Genomic DNA, 18,996 nt, shown 5'->3' with positions numbered 1-18,996 from the left:
TATTGTCTAATATATATTGCTGTTTAAGTGGTTCATGAATAGCCAGAGTGTAGGATTTATTGCTTTACAAATTAGTGTAGTCAACGTTTATAATACTGTAGCTCTGTTTTAACAGACTATGGACACAGATAAACAAAAAGAAAAGGGCAGTACCCAAGAAAATGATTATTAATCTTTCATTAGCCCTTGAGTTGAATCTTTGGTTTTAGGGCAGTGCTGTGATTTTCACCCAAAGGAAACTTGTGGTTTCATGAGAATCAGGCCTCGTTACAGCGTGTTTGACCTCGTAGGCAAGCATATTTAACATTTGCTAGATATGACCATTTAACTTCTAAGTACATCTCCCAGTCTGTGCTTCAAGTTTTGATAAATAGATACGGACTTTCTGTTGTTTGCCATTTAAATTACCTTTCTCCTGATAACTTTGACCCTCAAATGGGATGGGGAAAGTGAAACAAATCAACAAACAAAAACAACTCTTCCTAGAACACAAAGAGAGAACCAATATTTGAACTATGTAAAAAGAAGCACAGTCTCTTACGTAAAGTCTTTATCAGATGAATAGCCTTCAATTTGTTACCTTCACAATTCCTTATGTGGTTCCTTTTTGGATGACCTTTTTGTCCATTTGTGCTTGTTTTTTGTTTTTAAAAAAGAAACACAAGTGCAGAAAAATCCCCTTTGAAATAAATATGGGTATGTTGCCGCAATGGCATGTCTGTAAGAGTACTGACATCACCTAGCTTTCTTCTGCGTCCTAAGGGTAATAAGTGATATGCCTCTGACATGAAATGCATTTGCACCATAAAACCTTAGAGGCTTAAAAATGCTTACTTCATGAGGTCTTTTAAAATCACTTGGGAAAGGGAAAAGTGCTTTTTAGTTGAGTATTGCTTACTATACTTGTCAGCTGCTCTGTGGGCGTGAGATGGTAAATAGTTGTCTAACTTGGAAATATCTCACCTTTTAAAAATACTGCTTTGATGACAGTTTTATGCAGTTATTTCCCATGCCTTCACAATGGGGAAAGATTTTCATGTTAGTTTTCTTGTGTCTTCCGTTTAGAAAAAATACATAATAATGATTTATCATGTTCTTAATTTGTAGAAGCTGTAAGATCATTTACTTCTTTTCATCTAACTCACTTTTGTCTTCTCATAATACTCTTACCTGTCTATTAGAGTGGAGGAAAATATGTGCCTATTCTGCCTTCTATTTAAAGGTGCTGATAAATCCATGTGTTTTGTCACATTTCCCAAACGGTACATGTTGAGAGATGATAGAATTTCATGGGCAGAGGATACCCTTTATGGAGATTTCATATATTTCTTGCTAGGTGTATATGAAATTGTTTCCCCTTTTGACTTCCTTATTAATTTTTGGCTTTATTTGTACCCACCCTCTCCCCAGTCTAGATACGTCTCCTTTTGGCTTCCTTGACACTTTTTCCTCCTAAGTCCTCTTTTTTTTAGATTGTTTTTCTCTCTTTAATCTTTGCAGTTTTGTGTTCCTTCTCTTCTCTGGTTGTATCACAAGGCTCCTTCTGAACCTTCTCTGTGTATTCCCTTAGGCGGTTTATCTTCTAAGCACAGTTACCACTGATATATTCTGTTAATTTTGTTTTGTTAATTTTATCGGTGAGGAAGCTTTGTCTCAGAGAGGTTTTCACTTGCCCAAGGTGATGCATGCAAGTGGTAATTAGTGGAGCCAGCGCTTGGTCCTAGTCGTCTTATTCTAGACGCCCTGCTCTTACCACAGCACCCTGGTGTTACTCTGCTCATTTCACCTGAGGTGTGTGTGTGAATTTCTTCCCAAGTTTACTTCTGTAACTCTGACTGCCAGTCCCTTTTCCTTAGCTGTCTGTTGGACTTCCCTACTTGTTTTTCTCACTTGAAACTTAACAGAATTGAAAGCAGCATATTATTTTCCCCATCATCCCTCCAGGTTCCTCTTATAAGGAGCATCACTAGTCTTTCGCTTCTTCGTTTTTGTTTTTTCTGAGTTTGATTCTTCATTCTTCTTTGTTCAAGCGTTGTCAGAACCTACCTAGGGTTTTCATTTTTTAAGAAAGCATTTGTTTATTAATGGAATTTTTATAGTGGTTTTTTAGTTTTTAAAAAATTATATAAATCTTAGGAAACATAGAAGATAGAATGGTATAACAAACACGTGTACTCATCACTCAGCTTCAACAGTCATCAGTATTTTGCCAATTTTGTTTCATTTATCACCCCCACAAATTTTTTTTTTGAGGGAGCTGGAGTATTTTAAATTAAATTCCAGACCTCATATCACTTCAACAATAAGTACTTTACTTGGTATCTCTCAAAGATAAGGACTTTAAAAAAAATCACAATATATTATCAAGCCAAAATTAGGGGTAATTCCTTAACATTCAATAAAACTGAACTACTTCAGATTTTTTCAATTGTCATTCTCTATTCTACTTTAAAGTTTATCTAAGATTGGTTTTACTTTTTGCTTAAATGTTTGGAATAATTCACAGTGAAGCCATCTGAACCTGAAATTTTCTTTGTTTTTTTTTTCACTTTTTAAATTAATATGTCATTTATAATAATCTTAGTATTAGTGCACTAATCTTTAGTGTATAGCTCAATAGATTTTTATGTGTGCATACACTCATATAACCGCCACTCTGATCAGATACAGGATATTTCCAGCACCCCAGAAGACTCCTCATGCCATTTTGCTGTTATATCCACCCTCCAGAGATAACCACTGTTTTGATTTCTATCACTGTAGATTAGTTTTGCCTCTTCTTGAACATCATGTAAATGGAACCATACAGCATTTGCTCTTCTGTGTCTAGCTTTTTTGCACAGTATAATATCTGAGACTACTCTAATGCCGTGTTATCAGTTGTGTGTTCCTATTTATTAGTGCATAGTATCCCATTGCCTGCATATGCCACAATTTATTTATATCTGCTGTTGATGTATCTTTGGGTTGTTTCCAGTTTGGGGCTCTTATGGAGAAAGCTGCTATGAACATTCCTATATATTTCTGTTGGTAGACCTATATACTCATTTCTCTTGTGTGTACACTTAGTGGAATTGCTGGGTTATAGAATAGATGAATATTTAGCTATAGGAGATACTGCCAGTTTTCCCAAGTGATTGTACCAGTGCACACTCCTTCCAGAAATATATAAGAGTTCTAGGTGATCCACATCCTTAGCAGCACTTGGTATTGTCAATCATTTTAATTTTAGCCATTCTGGTTGATTTGTAGTGGTGCCTCATAGTTTTAATTTGCATTTTCCTGATGAGTAAAGATGCAAGTACCTTTTCATGTTTATAGACTGCTAGTATATCCTTTTTTGTGTCATGCCTGATCTTTTCCTTATTTTATAATGAGTTATCATCTTTGTAGGAATTCTATGTGTAATGATCGAATGATTTGTAGGAATTATATATAATTTGGATACAGGTCTTTTGTCAGATGGATATTTTGCAAACTTCTCCCAGTCTGTGGAGAATACCTTTTCTCACTCTCTCTTAATGGTGTCATTTGAAGAAGAAATGTTCTTAATTTTAATGAAGTCCAGTTCATCACTTTTTTTCTTTTATGGTTAGAGCTTTTTGTAGAAACTTTTGTCTTCTCCAAGGTCATAGAAATCCTCTTGGTTTTCCCCTTCACATTTATGTCTGATTTATCTCTAATTTTTATTTATGTTGTGAGGTGTAGGAGTCAAGGCTCATTTTTGTCCCACGCAGCTATTCAGTTGACCCAGCACCACCTATTAAGATCATTTCCCCCTGCCTAGTCCATTTAACATCTCTTGGAACTCACCACTTCGTTTTTATTTTTACAGTGTGATAGCAGTAGCGGTTTAGGTCACTCTTAGCTCATCTTCATGTCCATTCTCCCAACTTCAGTCCATTATACACACAGCTGCTTGGGTAATGTTCCTCTAAATGTTAATTTTAGTTCTTTGTTCAACAAATAAAAGTGATTCTGCATTGCCTATCATATAAAAATTAACTCTCCAGACCTGTTTTCAGAGTTGTATTTCCCTCATCTTCACTTCCCCCAAATCTTACCAATTACAGTGTCTGCTCCTGCCAGTATAATTTTTTCACCACCCCTGAAGTCAAATTGTTCATTTCTGTGCCTTTGCACAAGCTATCCTTTCTTTTTCTGAAGGTCTCTCCCTGGTAGTTCCTCATAACTATGCTGTTTTTGAAAATCTAGCCATAAAACCATTCTCAGAAGTTTTTGGGATCAGCCCCACCTGGTTCTGTTTTGCTTCTCATCTGTATCCTTTCAGTGTGCAGACACACAATAGTCATTTCTGCTTTTACACAGTGAGTGTGCTTTTCACTTGTTTTGTGAATGCTGGTTTTTTGTTTGTTTGAGTGTAAGTTATTTGAGGACAGGAAATATATTTCCTTTTTTTAAAAGAAAAAAAAGATATATTTCCCCAGAGTTCTCATTACAGTGCTCCCTTATAGAGTAGGTGCTCAATTAAAATTGATTGACTGATGAAGTTATGTAGTATAAGAGTTTTTTCCCCCTCCCGTTTTTGTATATCTGACCTTCACCCATTGCCTTGTTACTATGTCCCAGGTGAAACTGACTTTTCTCTTTTCCCCTCTTTCTGTGTGTGACTTGCAGCACTGATGCGGGTGACAGCCCTATTGGCACCACCACTGCCACCAACCTGGAACAGCCTCAGGTTATCCCCTCTCAAGGTGACCTTCTGGGGGATCTTTTAAACCTTGACCTTGGTCCCCCAGTCAATGTGCCACAGGTATCCTCCATGCAGATGGGAGCAGTGGATCTCTTGGGAGGAGGACTAGATAGTCTGGTAAGCATCTTTCTTCTTTCTTTTGGTTATTTTAAATTTTTTATTTTTAAATTTCTGGGGTTATTTTTAATTCTTGATATGCTGAAGAACTTTAAATTATTCCGCTTTTTAGAACTAGACCTTTCCTTGACGAGCAGAGCAATGTCCTTTGATAAAGGACAGGATTATTTTTTCTAGAGATTTAATTGATACTGTTCATCATTGGTATGAGATATGTCTACAAGTGTACAGGATTATTTTGTTGTCCTGCCTCTGAATAGAACTTTTGATGTTTAACCAACCTAGTCACCTTTCCAGAGCTTATTATTGCTCTTGCTGCTTAACTCTGGATAGCCCCTGTAATTCCCCTTTTGACCTGAACATCATTCAAATGACCTCATAGTGATCATCCTATTTTGAGGCTTTCAAACTTTTGCCTTTTTTGTATTTTATTGGCTTATGCCTTGTCTAATTCCAAAAGGTTCATTTGAGCCATTTGTGTTTTTTTAAAAAAATGTATCTTTCTTATAGTTGAGAAGTACTTCTTGATTGGTTCTTTTTTCCCCTTTTCCATCCACACCCCCCCACTCCACCCTGTCATACTTCCAATTTAATTAGCTTCCAGGATTCTAATACTAAAAGGCTCCAATGTCCAGAGTATCTGAATATGTGCCACCAGTGGAAGCCAATTAGTTACTGTTGCTGTAAAAGATAAATGAGAAATATTAAGGATGACCTTCCATCTGTGTAGAGAAGGCCAGAAAAATAACAGGTCTCATCACACGGCTCCCTGCAAATTAGATGCTTAACTGTGGTGTAATTAGAGGAGCTTTTTTAGTTGAACACTTGAAAATAAGTTGTTCATCAACCTGATGACTATAAGTATGCCCAACAAACTGATTTATTTCCCAGCATCAGAAATTGGAAGGCAATGCCATAGATACAAAAATATATATTCTCAGAGATTACATAAACAAAACGACCTTACTTTCTGCTTCATACATTGGCATTTTCTCTTCTACTTTATGAGCAGTATTATGTCTGGGATTTATGCCAGCTGGTACAGGTACATTTACTTTTGGCTGACAGAGAGCCTAAGGAGATAGGGTTACCGTCATATCTTTGTGGGTGATGCGTTTTACTAATGGAAGTCACTGCTTCCAGAGTCTATACACTGACCAAGCTCTGGACTCTAGCTAATGGTGACACAAATGAGCACTGCTTTTGTCTTCCTTGGGAATAAAAGCATTTGCTTTTCATTTTCATATCTCTAATGAATAGAGTTGACTGAATAGCTTCCTCGTGTGATATCCTGCGTTGCTGTATAACCTCCTTTATAGACTCAGGAGGCTGACAAATGAATATTGAAATATTCATGGAGACTCTCAGAAATCCCTTATAAACATTGAAATAGCTCATCCTATTCTGTTGACCCATGAGCTACAAGTTAAATGTTACATCCTCCTCACGGTTATGCCTTAACAACCCTGCTTATTTCCCTAGTGGTTTACAACATAGTGGACTCGCTGAACCTAAGAAGACAAAGAAATTAAGTTTGAAGGATGGAGGGGAGAAAGAGGCTCTATATTTTGATGTTGCCTGGCCCAGGATTCTGTCCTCTTGTTTCTTAACCCACTTTAGCATGGAAGGGGAAGAAACATGTTATTTCCATTTGGCTTTGTATCAGCTCTTGCTGGCCCTTAACACTAGTGAGTTTTCTCCTTATATTTTACACAGCTAATCCAGTCATGTGTCAGAATTCTGGCAAGCTTACATCAGATAGAAAAACAATTAGAACTTTCTCAGATTGTAGTAGCCCAAGTTACACATGGGCCTTTTTTCATTTTCTTTTTTTGCAAAGGATATTCTCTTTGGGGTGGAGAATAAATTGTTTTTATAATTGAATTTCTAAATATTATACAGCCTTTGCTAGGTAGGCCCAGTAACGTTCCTGTGTAACTCTAAATTTTAACTTATTCTGACTTTGGGATTTAAAATGGTATAATTGGTGCTATAGCCCCAGAAAGTGTTTACATGCAGGTTTCTTCAGCTTATTCTGTGATATAAATATGTCCCAGAAATCAAAATGAGGAGTAAACCCCTTTTTGCTTTGGATCTGTATGTAGTTAAATATATATCACTCAAAGAACCAAGATTCCTTTTAAGAGAACATCACAAGGAAGAGGCCTAAATCTGGCTGTGTGGAAGACTAGTTTCTGTGGCAGCAGTAGTCTATGCCATTTTTAAAATGCTTTTATTATTCTTACGTAAATTATCTAATTTAAAGAGGAAAATAGTTCTCAAAGTTTTTACTTAGTCTATACAGATAGTGCTGTTTCTTGAATGAATTGTTGCCTTACAGCAGTGCTTCTCAAGCTAATGTGTACATAAATCAACTGGAGATCTTGTACAAGACAGATTCTTGTTGCTCTGGGGTGAGACCTAGGAGTCTGCGTTTCTAACGAACACCCAGGTCTGCGGACCACATTTTGCATAGTAAAGACATAGAATATCTGTGATCACTGTGAACCACTTCACTTTAGTGTTTGAATAGCTGTTGGTAAACCCAGATGCCTTTTTCTCTTGACTTCAGTAGTAAACACACTCCTGGAAAGAGGGCTCCTACTCTGCGTCAGATTGAGAGAGGGCAAGAAACTCTTGAAATTATTTTGTTAAAGGTCTGTCTTTCACTCTCTAGGAAGAAGAATATTGCTGGGTGTGATAGAATTTGACCCAGGTCCCCATTTAAAATATGGCCTGGATTAGAGTTATGTGATTGTCTGGCAAGCAGCACTCAGGTTACGTGGGTGTTCATCTCAGAACGGCTATCAGCAGCGTTTTTGCTGCTTTTTTTTTTTTTTTTTAACATCTTTATTGGAGTATAATTGCTTTACAACGGTGTGTTAGTTTCTGCTTTATAACAAAGTGAATCAGTTATACATATACATATGTTCCCATATCTTTTCCCTCTTGCGTCTCCCTCCCTCCCACCCTCCCTATCCCACCCCTCTAGGTGGTCACAAAGCACCGAGCTGATCTCCCTGTGCTATGCTCTCCCTGTGCTATGCGGCTGCTTCCCACTAGCTATCTGTTTTACATTTGGGTCACTGGTTTCTAACAGAACCTTACCCATAGAGGTCAGTGGTGTGCTGCTAATGAAGCGTGGCAGCTACTAACCTTTTATTTCAAGCTTTGTGGTTCTCAACTCTAGCTGCATAATTGGTATTTAAAAATATGTATTGTCAGCGTTTGGACCCAACCCTAGAGCAATTAAACAGAATTTCTGGGAGACAGGACCTTAGACATTGGTATTTTTTTAAAAAAATCGAAGTTATTTTAATTTTGCAGCCAAGATTGAGAACATTGAGCCAAATGAAGCTCCAGATGAAGTTAGGTAGAGACGTTAAAAAATTGATCTTTAAGCCAAGGCAGTGATTACCACAGAAGAATTATATTTTGGTGAGCCTCTGGCACCTCCTATAAAACAGACCTCTCTGACTTTACCTTTGTTCTGCCTCCTGCCCCTCCACACCCTCACCCCCTGACCCCAGGACATTTTCCTGTTGTGATTTGCTGTTAGGTGATCCAGCCTACCAGAAATTGGCCAGGAGTTGAATTTGACCGATTTAGATTTAGTTGCTTATTCCCAGGGTTCTTCTCACCCTTGCTCATGTTCCATAATTGGAGACTGAAAATTGTCTTGTATTTTGGATTATCTACCCATTTTCTGTTCCTCTGTTTTAAAACTTGATATTCACTAGAGGATAGTATTACTCTTCCATTTTCATATCCTGGTGACCCTCCCTTTAGATCTTGTTTGCTCTCTTTCATCATTGCACTTGTGAAATTTTGAGATTTAGTGAATTGTGACTTTTCTAGAACTATCATTCAGGAAATACTTATCAATTTATTTATTCATTATTATTATTTGTCACAAGCTACCTGAAGGCTCCAGCCTTCTTCCATCAATAATCGTGACTCATATATAACAGCTGTGATTCTTAAACCAAAGAGAGTGAGGTAGGTATATTGCTGTGATGTAAAAAACACACACACGTGCACACCATTCCCAGGTGACTTTTAGATGGTGTTTTCGTTGTTGTTTGGTTTTTTGTTTGTTTTTGGAGACAGGTGCCTTTGAAAATCATTGATGTCGGCAGAGCTTCAGATTTTTTGAAATGATACTTCTTCATCACAAAACTCAAATCAAAATGGATTTCCTACATACTCTTCACTTTCCTCCTTAGTTTTTGCTTGCCCTTTAGCGTATTCTCTTTTGCCTAAACGTAGATAGTTTCCTCCTTCTGTTAGTGTAAACTTAACTGTCACCTTGATGTGGAATGAATTCAGGTAATGAAACTTTGATCTGTGTATAGAGCAAGATAGTATACTATTTAGATGTTATTGGGGTTTTTGTTTCTTTGTTTTAGAAGCAGTATAGGTGTCTTTTTATGCCCCTGCTACCAAATCTAAGAAACTGCTCATCTTGGGTAGTGTGACATTTCTGACGGTGGTGCAGATCCTTCTGGTTTGGTGTAGTGTGAGAGGTGACCCGGCACCCAAGTATGTAAATCTTGCATACATGTTATAAAGATACACCATCTGCTAATGAGTCTGACATGGCTGAGGATCGCTAGAGTAATAATTGAATCTCAATTATTTGTTGCCATTACTTTTAGACTGTCAGCAGACTGTCAGGCCTTGGCTAAATTACGGCCTTCTGTTTATTCAAGGTGCTGTGCATTATTCTATTTAGAAAAATGGTGCTATTGTGCATCAAGAATAGAAAGGAAGCATTATCCAGATTGTCCTTTCTCTGTGCTGATGAAGAGTTTCCTGCCAGAGATAATGTGCTTCAGTGTGCCCAGCTAGGATGGAGTAGAAGAGAGGAGAAACTGCCTTTTCCTGACTCCAGTGTACGTTTTTCAGAACCTCCTACCCTGTTTCTTACAGGTTTTTACCTTTCAGATATTTCAACTCATGAACTATTGTAGTAATGATTTTGAGGTTTTTTTAGCCCATGGGAAATCCATTGTACATACTAGTTTTGCATCTTCATATCTCTTCCTCTGGAAGAGATTTGCTGTGATTTAAGAGCTTAAGTTTTAGAGTTGGTAGTCTTGTGAAGACAGTTTTGTAAATTGTAGCCTAATTTTGTCTGATAAATTCTTCAGTGGCTTTTGTAACCACTGTCTTTTTATCAATGCATAGATTTAGTGAAGACTGGCCTCAGGCAGTGTTGGGAATAATTACCAAATACTGAGTGCCTATTTCTGTGCCAGTCTCTGTGGTAGAACTTTTATAATTCCTAATCCTCAAAATAAGTCTGCAAGGTAATTGGTATTGGGTCCCATTTTACAAAAAACTGAAGGTTGCATAGCAAGTAAGACTCAGAGTCAGGATTTTGAACCCAGATTTCTTCAAAAGTTTAAAGTTTATACGCACTTTTCCACTGTCCTGTGATTCCTCCAGTTTTTTTGTTATTGTCATTTTCCAGAATAGAGTTCAGTCTCACTTAACTTTGGTCCTTCTCAGACTAGGGTACATAGTCTCTGGAGTACACAGCAGAGTACAGGGTGCATTTGAAGCTGCAGGATAAACCTGGTTCATCATCTTGCAGTGTCAGTCTTACTTGATGGTAAGGAATGTAAACACACTGTATTAAGGCTTAGAATGTAAAATTGCATGAATGTTTAAGATAAAACACAAGGCTTGTTTGCCCTAGGCCTCTCCATGCTATACCTCCCAGATGCCCTGTGTGTGAGTTTGGGCTAGCTTATCATTAGGAGGCACTTGAAAGTTTGAGAAAGACTTTAGAAGTTTATTCATTAATGAGGAGAGGGATTGGATAAGTTTATACATCTATCTGGACAGCAAAAGGAATAAGATTGCTTTCAAGTAGAGCCACAAAATCCTGTGTTCCCATCTATTTGGTGGTGAATTGTGATATAAAGCAAGTACTTTGAAGGCAAATAAATGATGCACAGGACATTCTTGTGCTGAAAACTGGCAATCAAAACCACTCAGACAATACATTTCCTTTCTAGAAAGAGCTTTGGCCTTGGGGTGGGAACGGAGGGGGTGGGGTCATTTTTCCCCCAATTGGTTGTATTCATATGTGTTGGCAGTGTTGATGCAGATATGGTGCTCTAGGTCAGTTGGGGAAACAATTTTGTCAGCCTTCTGTCCATTTTGTGATAATTTTCACCAATAAAATGATTCATTTCCAAATTGTCTGCCCAAGAAATAATACTGCCATAGTGGTGCTTATATGGAAATTCATTCACTCAGTAAATATTTGAGTGCTTATTCCTTGTCAGGCTCTATTCTGTGTACTGGGAATATAGTTGTGGCGAGTCCTTACAAACATACATTCTAGTGAGGGGAGACGAATGACAAACAAGTACATAGGTAGTAATTACTGCAAAGGAAAATGAGACAGGATGCGGAGCTTCTCCTGTGGATTTTTACTGCATTGAACATTGAGTTATATCTGAACTAAGAGACCAGTAGTGGCCATTCTAAGGACTTTCTGTCACGTTCTATTCCCTGTCCCATCTCAGGAAGTAATCTATTATATCTCCCTATTTTTCTGTTGATGTAAGACTTTTTTTCCTTCAAGTTAAGGAGTCTTCTGATGATTTTGTATGATCTCAACTCATTTATGCTATTCCACATCAAATCTATTCTCACCATGAGTTTGTCTAATAGCTTTTGCATGGTTACAGATTCTTTCACCAGTTTGATTAGTTATATTTTATGGTGCTTTTCTAAATAGCTCTTTGAAGATTAAATTAAAATTTGTAGCCCAACAGCTGGAAAACCATACTTTTACCTTGGAGATAGTGTGTGCCTTCTAAAATCTAAAAACTAATAGGAAAAACACAGACTGATGTTTTTGACACCAGTAGGATTTTGGTATAAGTTTTGTTTGTGATGGGAATCATTGTGTACTATTTTTACATCAGTAAAATCAGTAGTTTTGACTCCTGACTAGCAGAGCTATCGGTAAGCTATATGACCTGAAGCATTCCTTAGACTCCCTTCAATTAAATCAGTTCTGGAAAGTGTCAAATAAAGGAGGTGATAATTCTAGACAGGAGTAAAGAAATGTGTGAGCTTAAGATCTACACCTCTAATTAAGAGAATGTCTTCAGATACTCAGCTCCAGTTTCAGAAGCAGACAGGTATATTTTAGACTGGTCAGATGGACCTCAAAGGGGCTGACCCAGAGCAGTGATTGTGAACATTTGTGGGGGTTTTGGGGTTTTGCATTTAATTTTATTTTTACTTGTTTATTTATTTTTGGCTGCATTGGGTCTTCGTTGCTGCGCAGGGACTTTCTCTAGTTGTGGCGAGTGGGGGCTACTCTTCGTTGTGGTACGCGGGCTTCTCACTGCGGTGGCTTCTCTTGTTGCGGAGCACGGGCTCTAGGCTTGCGGGCTTCAGTAGTTGTGGCACTTGGGCTCAGTAGTTGTAGCTCGCGGGCTGTAGAGCACAGGCTCAGTAGTTGTGGCACACGCGCTTAGTTGCTCCGTGGCATGTGGGATCTTCCCGGACCAGGGATTGAACCCGTGTCCCCTGCGTTGGCAGACGGATTCTTAACAGGGAAATCCCATGTGGGTTTTTTGTTTTTGTTTTTGTTTTGTTTTCGGTCTGCTTGGTGGCCATGTCAAGACTTTTCCTTTTCTTGGAGTCAGGCAGACTTGGTCCCTTACAGAACCTCAGTCTTGAGTTCTTTCTCTGTACTTCTGCTTTTGTAGCATGTTGCCATTGGATGAAGGTATTTCCTTTTGGTATGCAGACTCAGCTCTCAAACTTTCGACTCAACCTGGTTCTGCAGCAGAGCTCATGCAACCGTGCTGAAATCCCTTTAGCCCATAAAATAAGTCACCATGAAATCACTACTTTCCATCCAATTACTGAATGAACAGTGCAGCGACACATTATTTTGTAGTTCAACATGAACTAAGCCTACTTCAGTACTACTTCAGGCATGATAAAGCACCCACTCTGTGGCGGTAGCCAAATGTTAATGTTATTCTTAGTGCCATTTAATGTGATTTAGATTGGGGGCTGGGGAAGCTTTACCACTATCAGAAATTTTAGACTTGGGTATGGGTCCAGCTACGGACCTTTAGGAAAATTCTGCTCAATTTTCAGCATTTGAAGTGTTCTTTTCCTGAAATTGGCACCTCTCCTTCATCTTCCTGTATCCTGATTTAGTTGGTCTGTAGTTGACATTATTTCCTTCATGGAGAAAATAGCAGCCTCATTAAGGCAGTCCTGGGAATAACGGGAAATGGACAGCTCCAAAAGACACTTAAAACGTACACAGTATTTAGACACCTAAGATTGAGATTAAAGCCATGCCTTATGCCTCTGGCACTTTTCACTCACCTCTCCCAACTTACTGGATAACAGATATCACTGAATTTTTACAAGTCCAGTTTGACTGATTTTGTACTCTACCTGATGAGTAAGTATTACCAAACAGATGACTCTTGTCTGACTCCAGATGATATCAGCAACCGAACTGAAATGGTTAGTTGCTAGTTCAGACCAACATGACAACGACATTGCTGTGTTTTGTTCAGCTTTCTAGCCTTCCCCCGCCTCCTCGATTAATATCTGCATCATCCTGCTTGTCGCTGTAGATAGGAGAGGCCCTCACTGGGGAATTGGCTCCCATCCTTGCTGACATCTCCCTGTTAGTTACTCTTGCCCAACACTGTGCTGTCACCTGTGTCATATTTTCAGAGAGGAAGATGATAACCTCCCTTAGAAACTTTTCAGTCAAAAGGAAAGATGCTGAATAAAGTCTGAGTAAGCTATAGTTTTGCTAGTTAGAAAACATATTGAAATTGTCCTTTCCTTTTGCTCTCTGGACATAGCACAGTTATGTGAACCTTTATATTTCTGGCTACATGTCTCTAACACCCTTTGGATTCTGTCTCTGTAAGATCAAGAGTTCTTGATTCTGGGTTGCAGCTGAGTTGTATTTGATAAGCTGAACATAAACAAAGGAGTATCAGAATTACTTTTCAGTTTCTCTTACATGTTTTTGAATAAAATTGACAAGCAGCAAGGTGGGGAGGAGTGGGGGGAGTACATTTAGATCCTGTCCAGCTAAGATAATATTCATATAATACTCAAATATAATAAGAATGAAATCTAAGAAAATAAGGGCTATAAATGGGCTTTATTTCCTTTGGAAATAACACCACTAGTGAGTGCCTTTTCTCAATGCCTTTTATTGAATGTAGCATATTTGATAATACTGCCATTTCTCTTCCAGTGTGTTTTTTCTTTCTTGCCATCGAGTGCCAGCAAGGTCCATAAAGAATTCCATCTCTTTCAAGCTTCAGTTGTGAGATAGGCCAGAAGGGAGGAGAGTGGCTGGGGGGAGGATATATAAGCCCATCAGAAAGTCATAAAACTAAATCAAAACCAGCATCAGGACAAGATGACAAGAGACATTCTGCATCATTCCCTTCCTTAGAAAGGGTTTTTCTTGGACTTCCCTGGTGGCACAGTGGTTAAGAATCCTCCTGCCAATGCAGGGGACACAAGTTCGAGCCCTGGCCCAGGAAGATCCCACATACCGCAGAGCAACTAAGCCCGTGCGCCACAACTACTGAGCCTGCGCTCTAGAGCCCATGTGCCTGGAGCCCGTGTGCCTAGAGCCCGTGCTTCACAACAAGAGAAGCCACCACAATGAGAAGCCCGCGCACCACAACGAAGACCCAACGCAGGCAAAAATAAATAACTAAATTAATTTATTTATAAAAAATAAATAAATAAAAGGAGTTTTCTTTCTGCTTAAGTTCTAGCTTCCTTTTCAATTCAGGAGTTAGCTCCAAAGTAATTCCTGAACATATATTCTTGTCTGATTCCAGATCATAGTTAATTCTCTAAGGCAGTGGTTTTCAACCTTGTCTGTACATTAGAATCACTAGGGCAGCTTTTTAAAATTCTGATGTCCAGGCTACAACTCAGAACAATTAAATCACTATGGCTGGGATTGAGACTCGGGCATCAGTACTTTTAAAAATCCCCTTCCCCTCCACAGTTATACACACACAGGTGGTTTATTCCATTGTGTATCTAAGGTTGAAAACCATAGCTAATAGAACACAATTGAAGTAGTTATTAGTAATCTTAGAAAGATTGAATCTTACCTAAGAAACCTCCAGGTTTTTGTGATGGAGGAATTGAAAACTAAAGACTTACCATAATCAGTTTGCCTTTGCAAACTTATTTTCTGAGACTTTTTTTTTTTTTTTAACACATATCTACCCTGTGCTCCAGTCTAATTAGACTACTCATTCTTCTTCTTTTTAAAAAAAAAAAAATTTATTTATTTATTTATTTGGCTACACAGGATCTTCATTGCCGCATGCGGGATCTTTGTTGTGGCATGTGGGATCTTCGTTGTGGCATGAGGGAATCTTTTAGTTGCGGTGTGCGAGATCTTTAGTTGCAGCATGCAAACTCTTAGTTGCGGCATGCAGGATCTAGTTCCCTGACCAGGGATCGAACCTGGATCCCCTGCATTGGGAGCATGGAGTCTTAGCCACTGGACCACCAGGGAAGTCCCTGCTCATCCTTCTGGATCATGCTTTTATTCCTACTTCTTCAGCCTTTGTTCAGGCTATTTGAGAAATAACTTCCCCCATTTTTGCATTCTATAATTTCACACTACCATGTCTTTGAAGCTTCTTTTCATTATCCTTCAGCCAAAAGGAGGCTCTTCTATTCAGAACTTTCTTTTTTTGCTTTAGTATATTCTGTATGGTTTTTGCATTCGTGTTTTGTTTTTTTGCCAGTTTGCAAAGCCTGGATCTTGTTCATCTATGTTTTCCCCTCATCGCCCGGCATCTTTATAGTCCCCATAGTACCTTATGTCCAGCAAATGTGAGTGTGTGTTTGAATAAAAGGAATCTCATGCTTTTCAGATGTCATGCTATGGATGTGTGTTATTCTAGAAACAGGGAGAAGGTAGGTGTGTAATATCTTTTCTATTTGCTGTCATTCTTTTCCAGTTATTCAAATTCTTGGTTGTGATGACCTTTTTATCTGTACGCCTGTGATTTCTCGCCCCACGTCCAACCAGTAAATAGTCTTCAGGAACCAGACTTCGTAAATGTTGGTTCTTTGAGGTTTGGAGTGTTCTGTAGCTTAGTGCAAAACATGCTTATTCATGCCAGTTATGAAACACCTGCCTGGGGTTTTTGTTCTGTCGTGGTGGAAATAAGTCCCATTATTTTTCAGTATATATATTATTTTTGAGATTTTGGCAACCCAGTTTTATATATCTGTCCATTGAGAAGGTAATAAATCCCCTCTCTCAAATCCTGAAGACAAATACAATTTTTTTTTTTTAACACAACCACAGCCTAGAGCTCTCCAAGTTTCTACCACTAAATGACAGACAATAAAGGAAACAGTGTTTTGTAAAGCAGACAAGGCATTTGGTGATTCAGAGGGGAATGTTAGATGCACAGTGAGAGCTAGGGAAGTAGCAGTATAGAATCGTAGCACAAAAACGTATTGTTTGCTTTCTGAATAGCACCATTAGTTGTGGGTATATACGTTTTATGTTTTTTCATGGTAGCTGTTTTCAGCTTCAGTTCTTCTTTAATGCTTTTGTCCTGGAATTCAGGGTGAATTATATCAGAGCCCTGACGGGAAAAAGAGGCAGAAGTAAGACCATGTGGAATTATTTTCCTGTCACCTAGCTAATTGTGTTAGTCTAATTCTCCAATAGTTAGCATCCTTTTAAATGATCTACTCCAGATAAATCACAGCATTTCTCCTTAGCTGTATTGACTGTGGGAGAGATTTGAAGAATTGCATGCTGTCGCATTTCCTACCCAGATAGGATATCTTCCTAACCCAGCCGTTTGCTTTCTTAGGAAAGTTCTAAACTCTAAAAATCACTCTTATTCAAGCTATAATTTTTGAAGCTTGAAATTGCAGCTCACTACTGGTTTGGTTCCCACTTTCTCAGTGGGGTGGCAAGTTTTGTAGTTCAAAACACAGTTTAGTTTTTCTTTTTTTTTTCCCCCCTTAAATTTCCTTTTAAAGAAAAAATAAACATATTCAGAACATTACGACTTAGAGATATAGCTTCTTGGAATATGTAAACTCTTTAAATCCTGTTTGGGTTTGTGCCTATGTACCCCAGTGGAAAGACTGGATCTGAAACATCCCTGAGATGTCCCAGCTCCGTCTTCTTTCCACGTTTTCTCAAAACTCCCACACACCATCACTTCCCCTACTCAGTTCCCCTAGGTTATATTTCTTTGCAATCTAGAATTTCTTTAGGCTTTGGGAGTCAAGTTGAATAACATGTATTCCCCGCAACTTGGTAGAGCAATTTACAGATTCTATATGGGCATCTAGTACTTAGCTAAATGAACTCTACCTTTCTCTCCTCTCTCTCCTTTCTCTCTTTCAGCTTGGCAGTGACCTTGGCGGGGGCATTGGAGGAAGTCCGGCAGTAAGTGCCATCGGTTTTTTTCACCATGGGATGCACTGCCCCCTGTTTGATGCCTTTCCTATGCACACGTTCTCAGACCAGCCACCGCTGCTATCTAGCCCTGTACACCAGAACCTCTGTAGCAGTGTATGAAGAGTAGAAAGTAGCGTAGGGTTACTTGGAATCTTTGGGACCATACACCACATGTGGTGTAGGGGTCTCTTTAGGGCTTGGCGCTCTGGTGTCTACAGAGTTCTTTGTCTTCCTGACATTAAAGGGCTAAAGGAAATGGAACCTCCCATCTTGACGAGAGAATACTCTTTTCTCTTCTGTCGTCTAGAAAGAGCTTGAGCGTCAGCTGGACTCAGAGTGAGACTCACCTCGTACGTGAGTTAGGGGGGTGTGAGTATCCATCTCCCCCAGGAGAGTTTCCTACTAGATATTTATGCCTAAATGGGGAAATAAGACTTGCCTGGGCCCAAGTGGAAATGGAACTGCTGTCTAAGTTGGATGCTTCTCCTTCTTTCTGAAGAAACAGATTCCCCCTTCATTAGGGTACCTGTAGGCCTTTTGCACAGAATCATGGAAGCTAAAATTGGAAACAAACAAAAAACTTTGGATCACTGTGTTCCTGATCCTACTGATTACTCTCTTGATAGAACTTCTAAAGAGTGTGTGTATCTTTTCAATGATGAAAAATAACCATGATGATTTGAAGGACAAAGAAAATATGAATTAAACGCCTAAGAATACTGTAATTTTGGTGTGTTCTTATTGATTTATCAATACTATTAAAATATATAGCAACATTTTAAGGACGATTAATCAGTTCTTCCTGATCTCCCTGCTCCCCTTCCCTTTTATTCCCTGCAGGTGGGACAATCCTTCATCCCATCATCAGTGCCTGCAACCTTTGCTCCTTCACCTACTCCTGCCGTGGTCAGCAGTGGTCTGAATGACCTGTTTGAACTCTCCACGGGGATAGGCATGGCACCTGGTGGATATGTGGCTCCTAAGGCTGTAAGTAAAACAACACTTTCTTAGTGGACAGGACCTAAATTATTTAGCATCTGACATTTGTGTTACTCTCACTGATAATAAATCCAAGGTTGGGGCTCTTTTTCTAGAGGATTTATGAGGAAGATGAAAGGCGGCCTCAAACCTAGCAATAAGAAGCACCATAGCATCCTTATTAACCATTTGTATAATTAGACTTAAAATTGGAAATACTAAGTATTTAGGTTTTGTTCTCTAGTTTAGAAATACCGCCTAGCTTGTCAACACTGAAGTCAGTCTAGTGTAGATCTGATAATACAGAGCAACAGCAGGAGGAAAAAGACATAATAGAGAAGTAACATTTTACTTTGCATTCTTTCCACTCTCCTTTTTCCATTGGTACTGCATATGGATTCTAGAGTGCCATTGCTCAGATTTGGTTGTCATGCATTTTACTACACCTTTTTAGAGCTTTGATTTAGCTTCGTGTCATTGGTGTCCCTCTAGTCTCAGCCTCACTTGATGTCATGCTCAGATTGAAATTCAAAAGGGGAAGGGGAAACTCCTTGTAAATGAAGCATATTTCGGCCCTTGGGAATAGTGCCTTCCAGGCTAAGCTAGGTTTCTTTTAATTTTGCCTTTCTGAGGGGCAGCATGCCTGGTTGCTTTCTGAATTCTCTGCCTGCTCATCCAGCTCAGTGTGGGG

The 18,996-nt window shown here is 38.9% G+C and overlaps 1 protein-coding gene across 3 annotated transcripts in view; it reads left to right on the top strand.

The window, feature by feature from the left end:
- The window catches only part of AP2B1 (adaptor related protein complex 2 subunit beta 1), a 119,328-nt gene that overhangs the window by 56,625 nt on the left and 43,707 nt on the right, over window positions 1-18,996 (top strand). For 2 of the 3 annotated variants that reach the window (XM_059908701.1, XM_059908700.1), the window contains exons 14-16: window positions 4,639-4,831; window positions 17,274-17,315; window positions 18,168-18,314. In XM_059908701.1, the coding sequence (XP_059764684.1) occupies window positions 4,639-4,831; window positions 17,274-17,315; window positions 18,168-18,314 (382 nt within the window). The remainder of the gene's footprint in view (window positions 1-4,638; window positions 4,832-17,273; window positions 17,316-18,167; window positions 18,315-18,996) is intronic. The other variant, XM_059908702.1, reaches the window with a different exon arrangement.

This window comes from Balaenoptera ricei, chromosome 20 (assembly GCF_028023285.1).
Source record: "Balaenoptera ricei isolate mBalRic1 chromosome 20, mBalRic1.hap2, whole genome shotgun sequence".
NCBI classification, from domain to species: Eukaryota; Metazoa; Chordata; class Mammalia; order Artiodactyla; family Balaenopteridae; genus Balaenoptera; species Balaenoptera ricei.
Note: the sequence above shows the minus strand (reverse complement) of the source record. Positions and strands in the feature narration are given on the sequence as shown.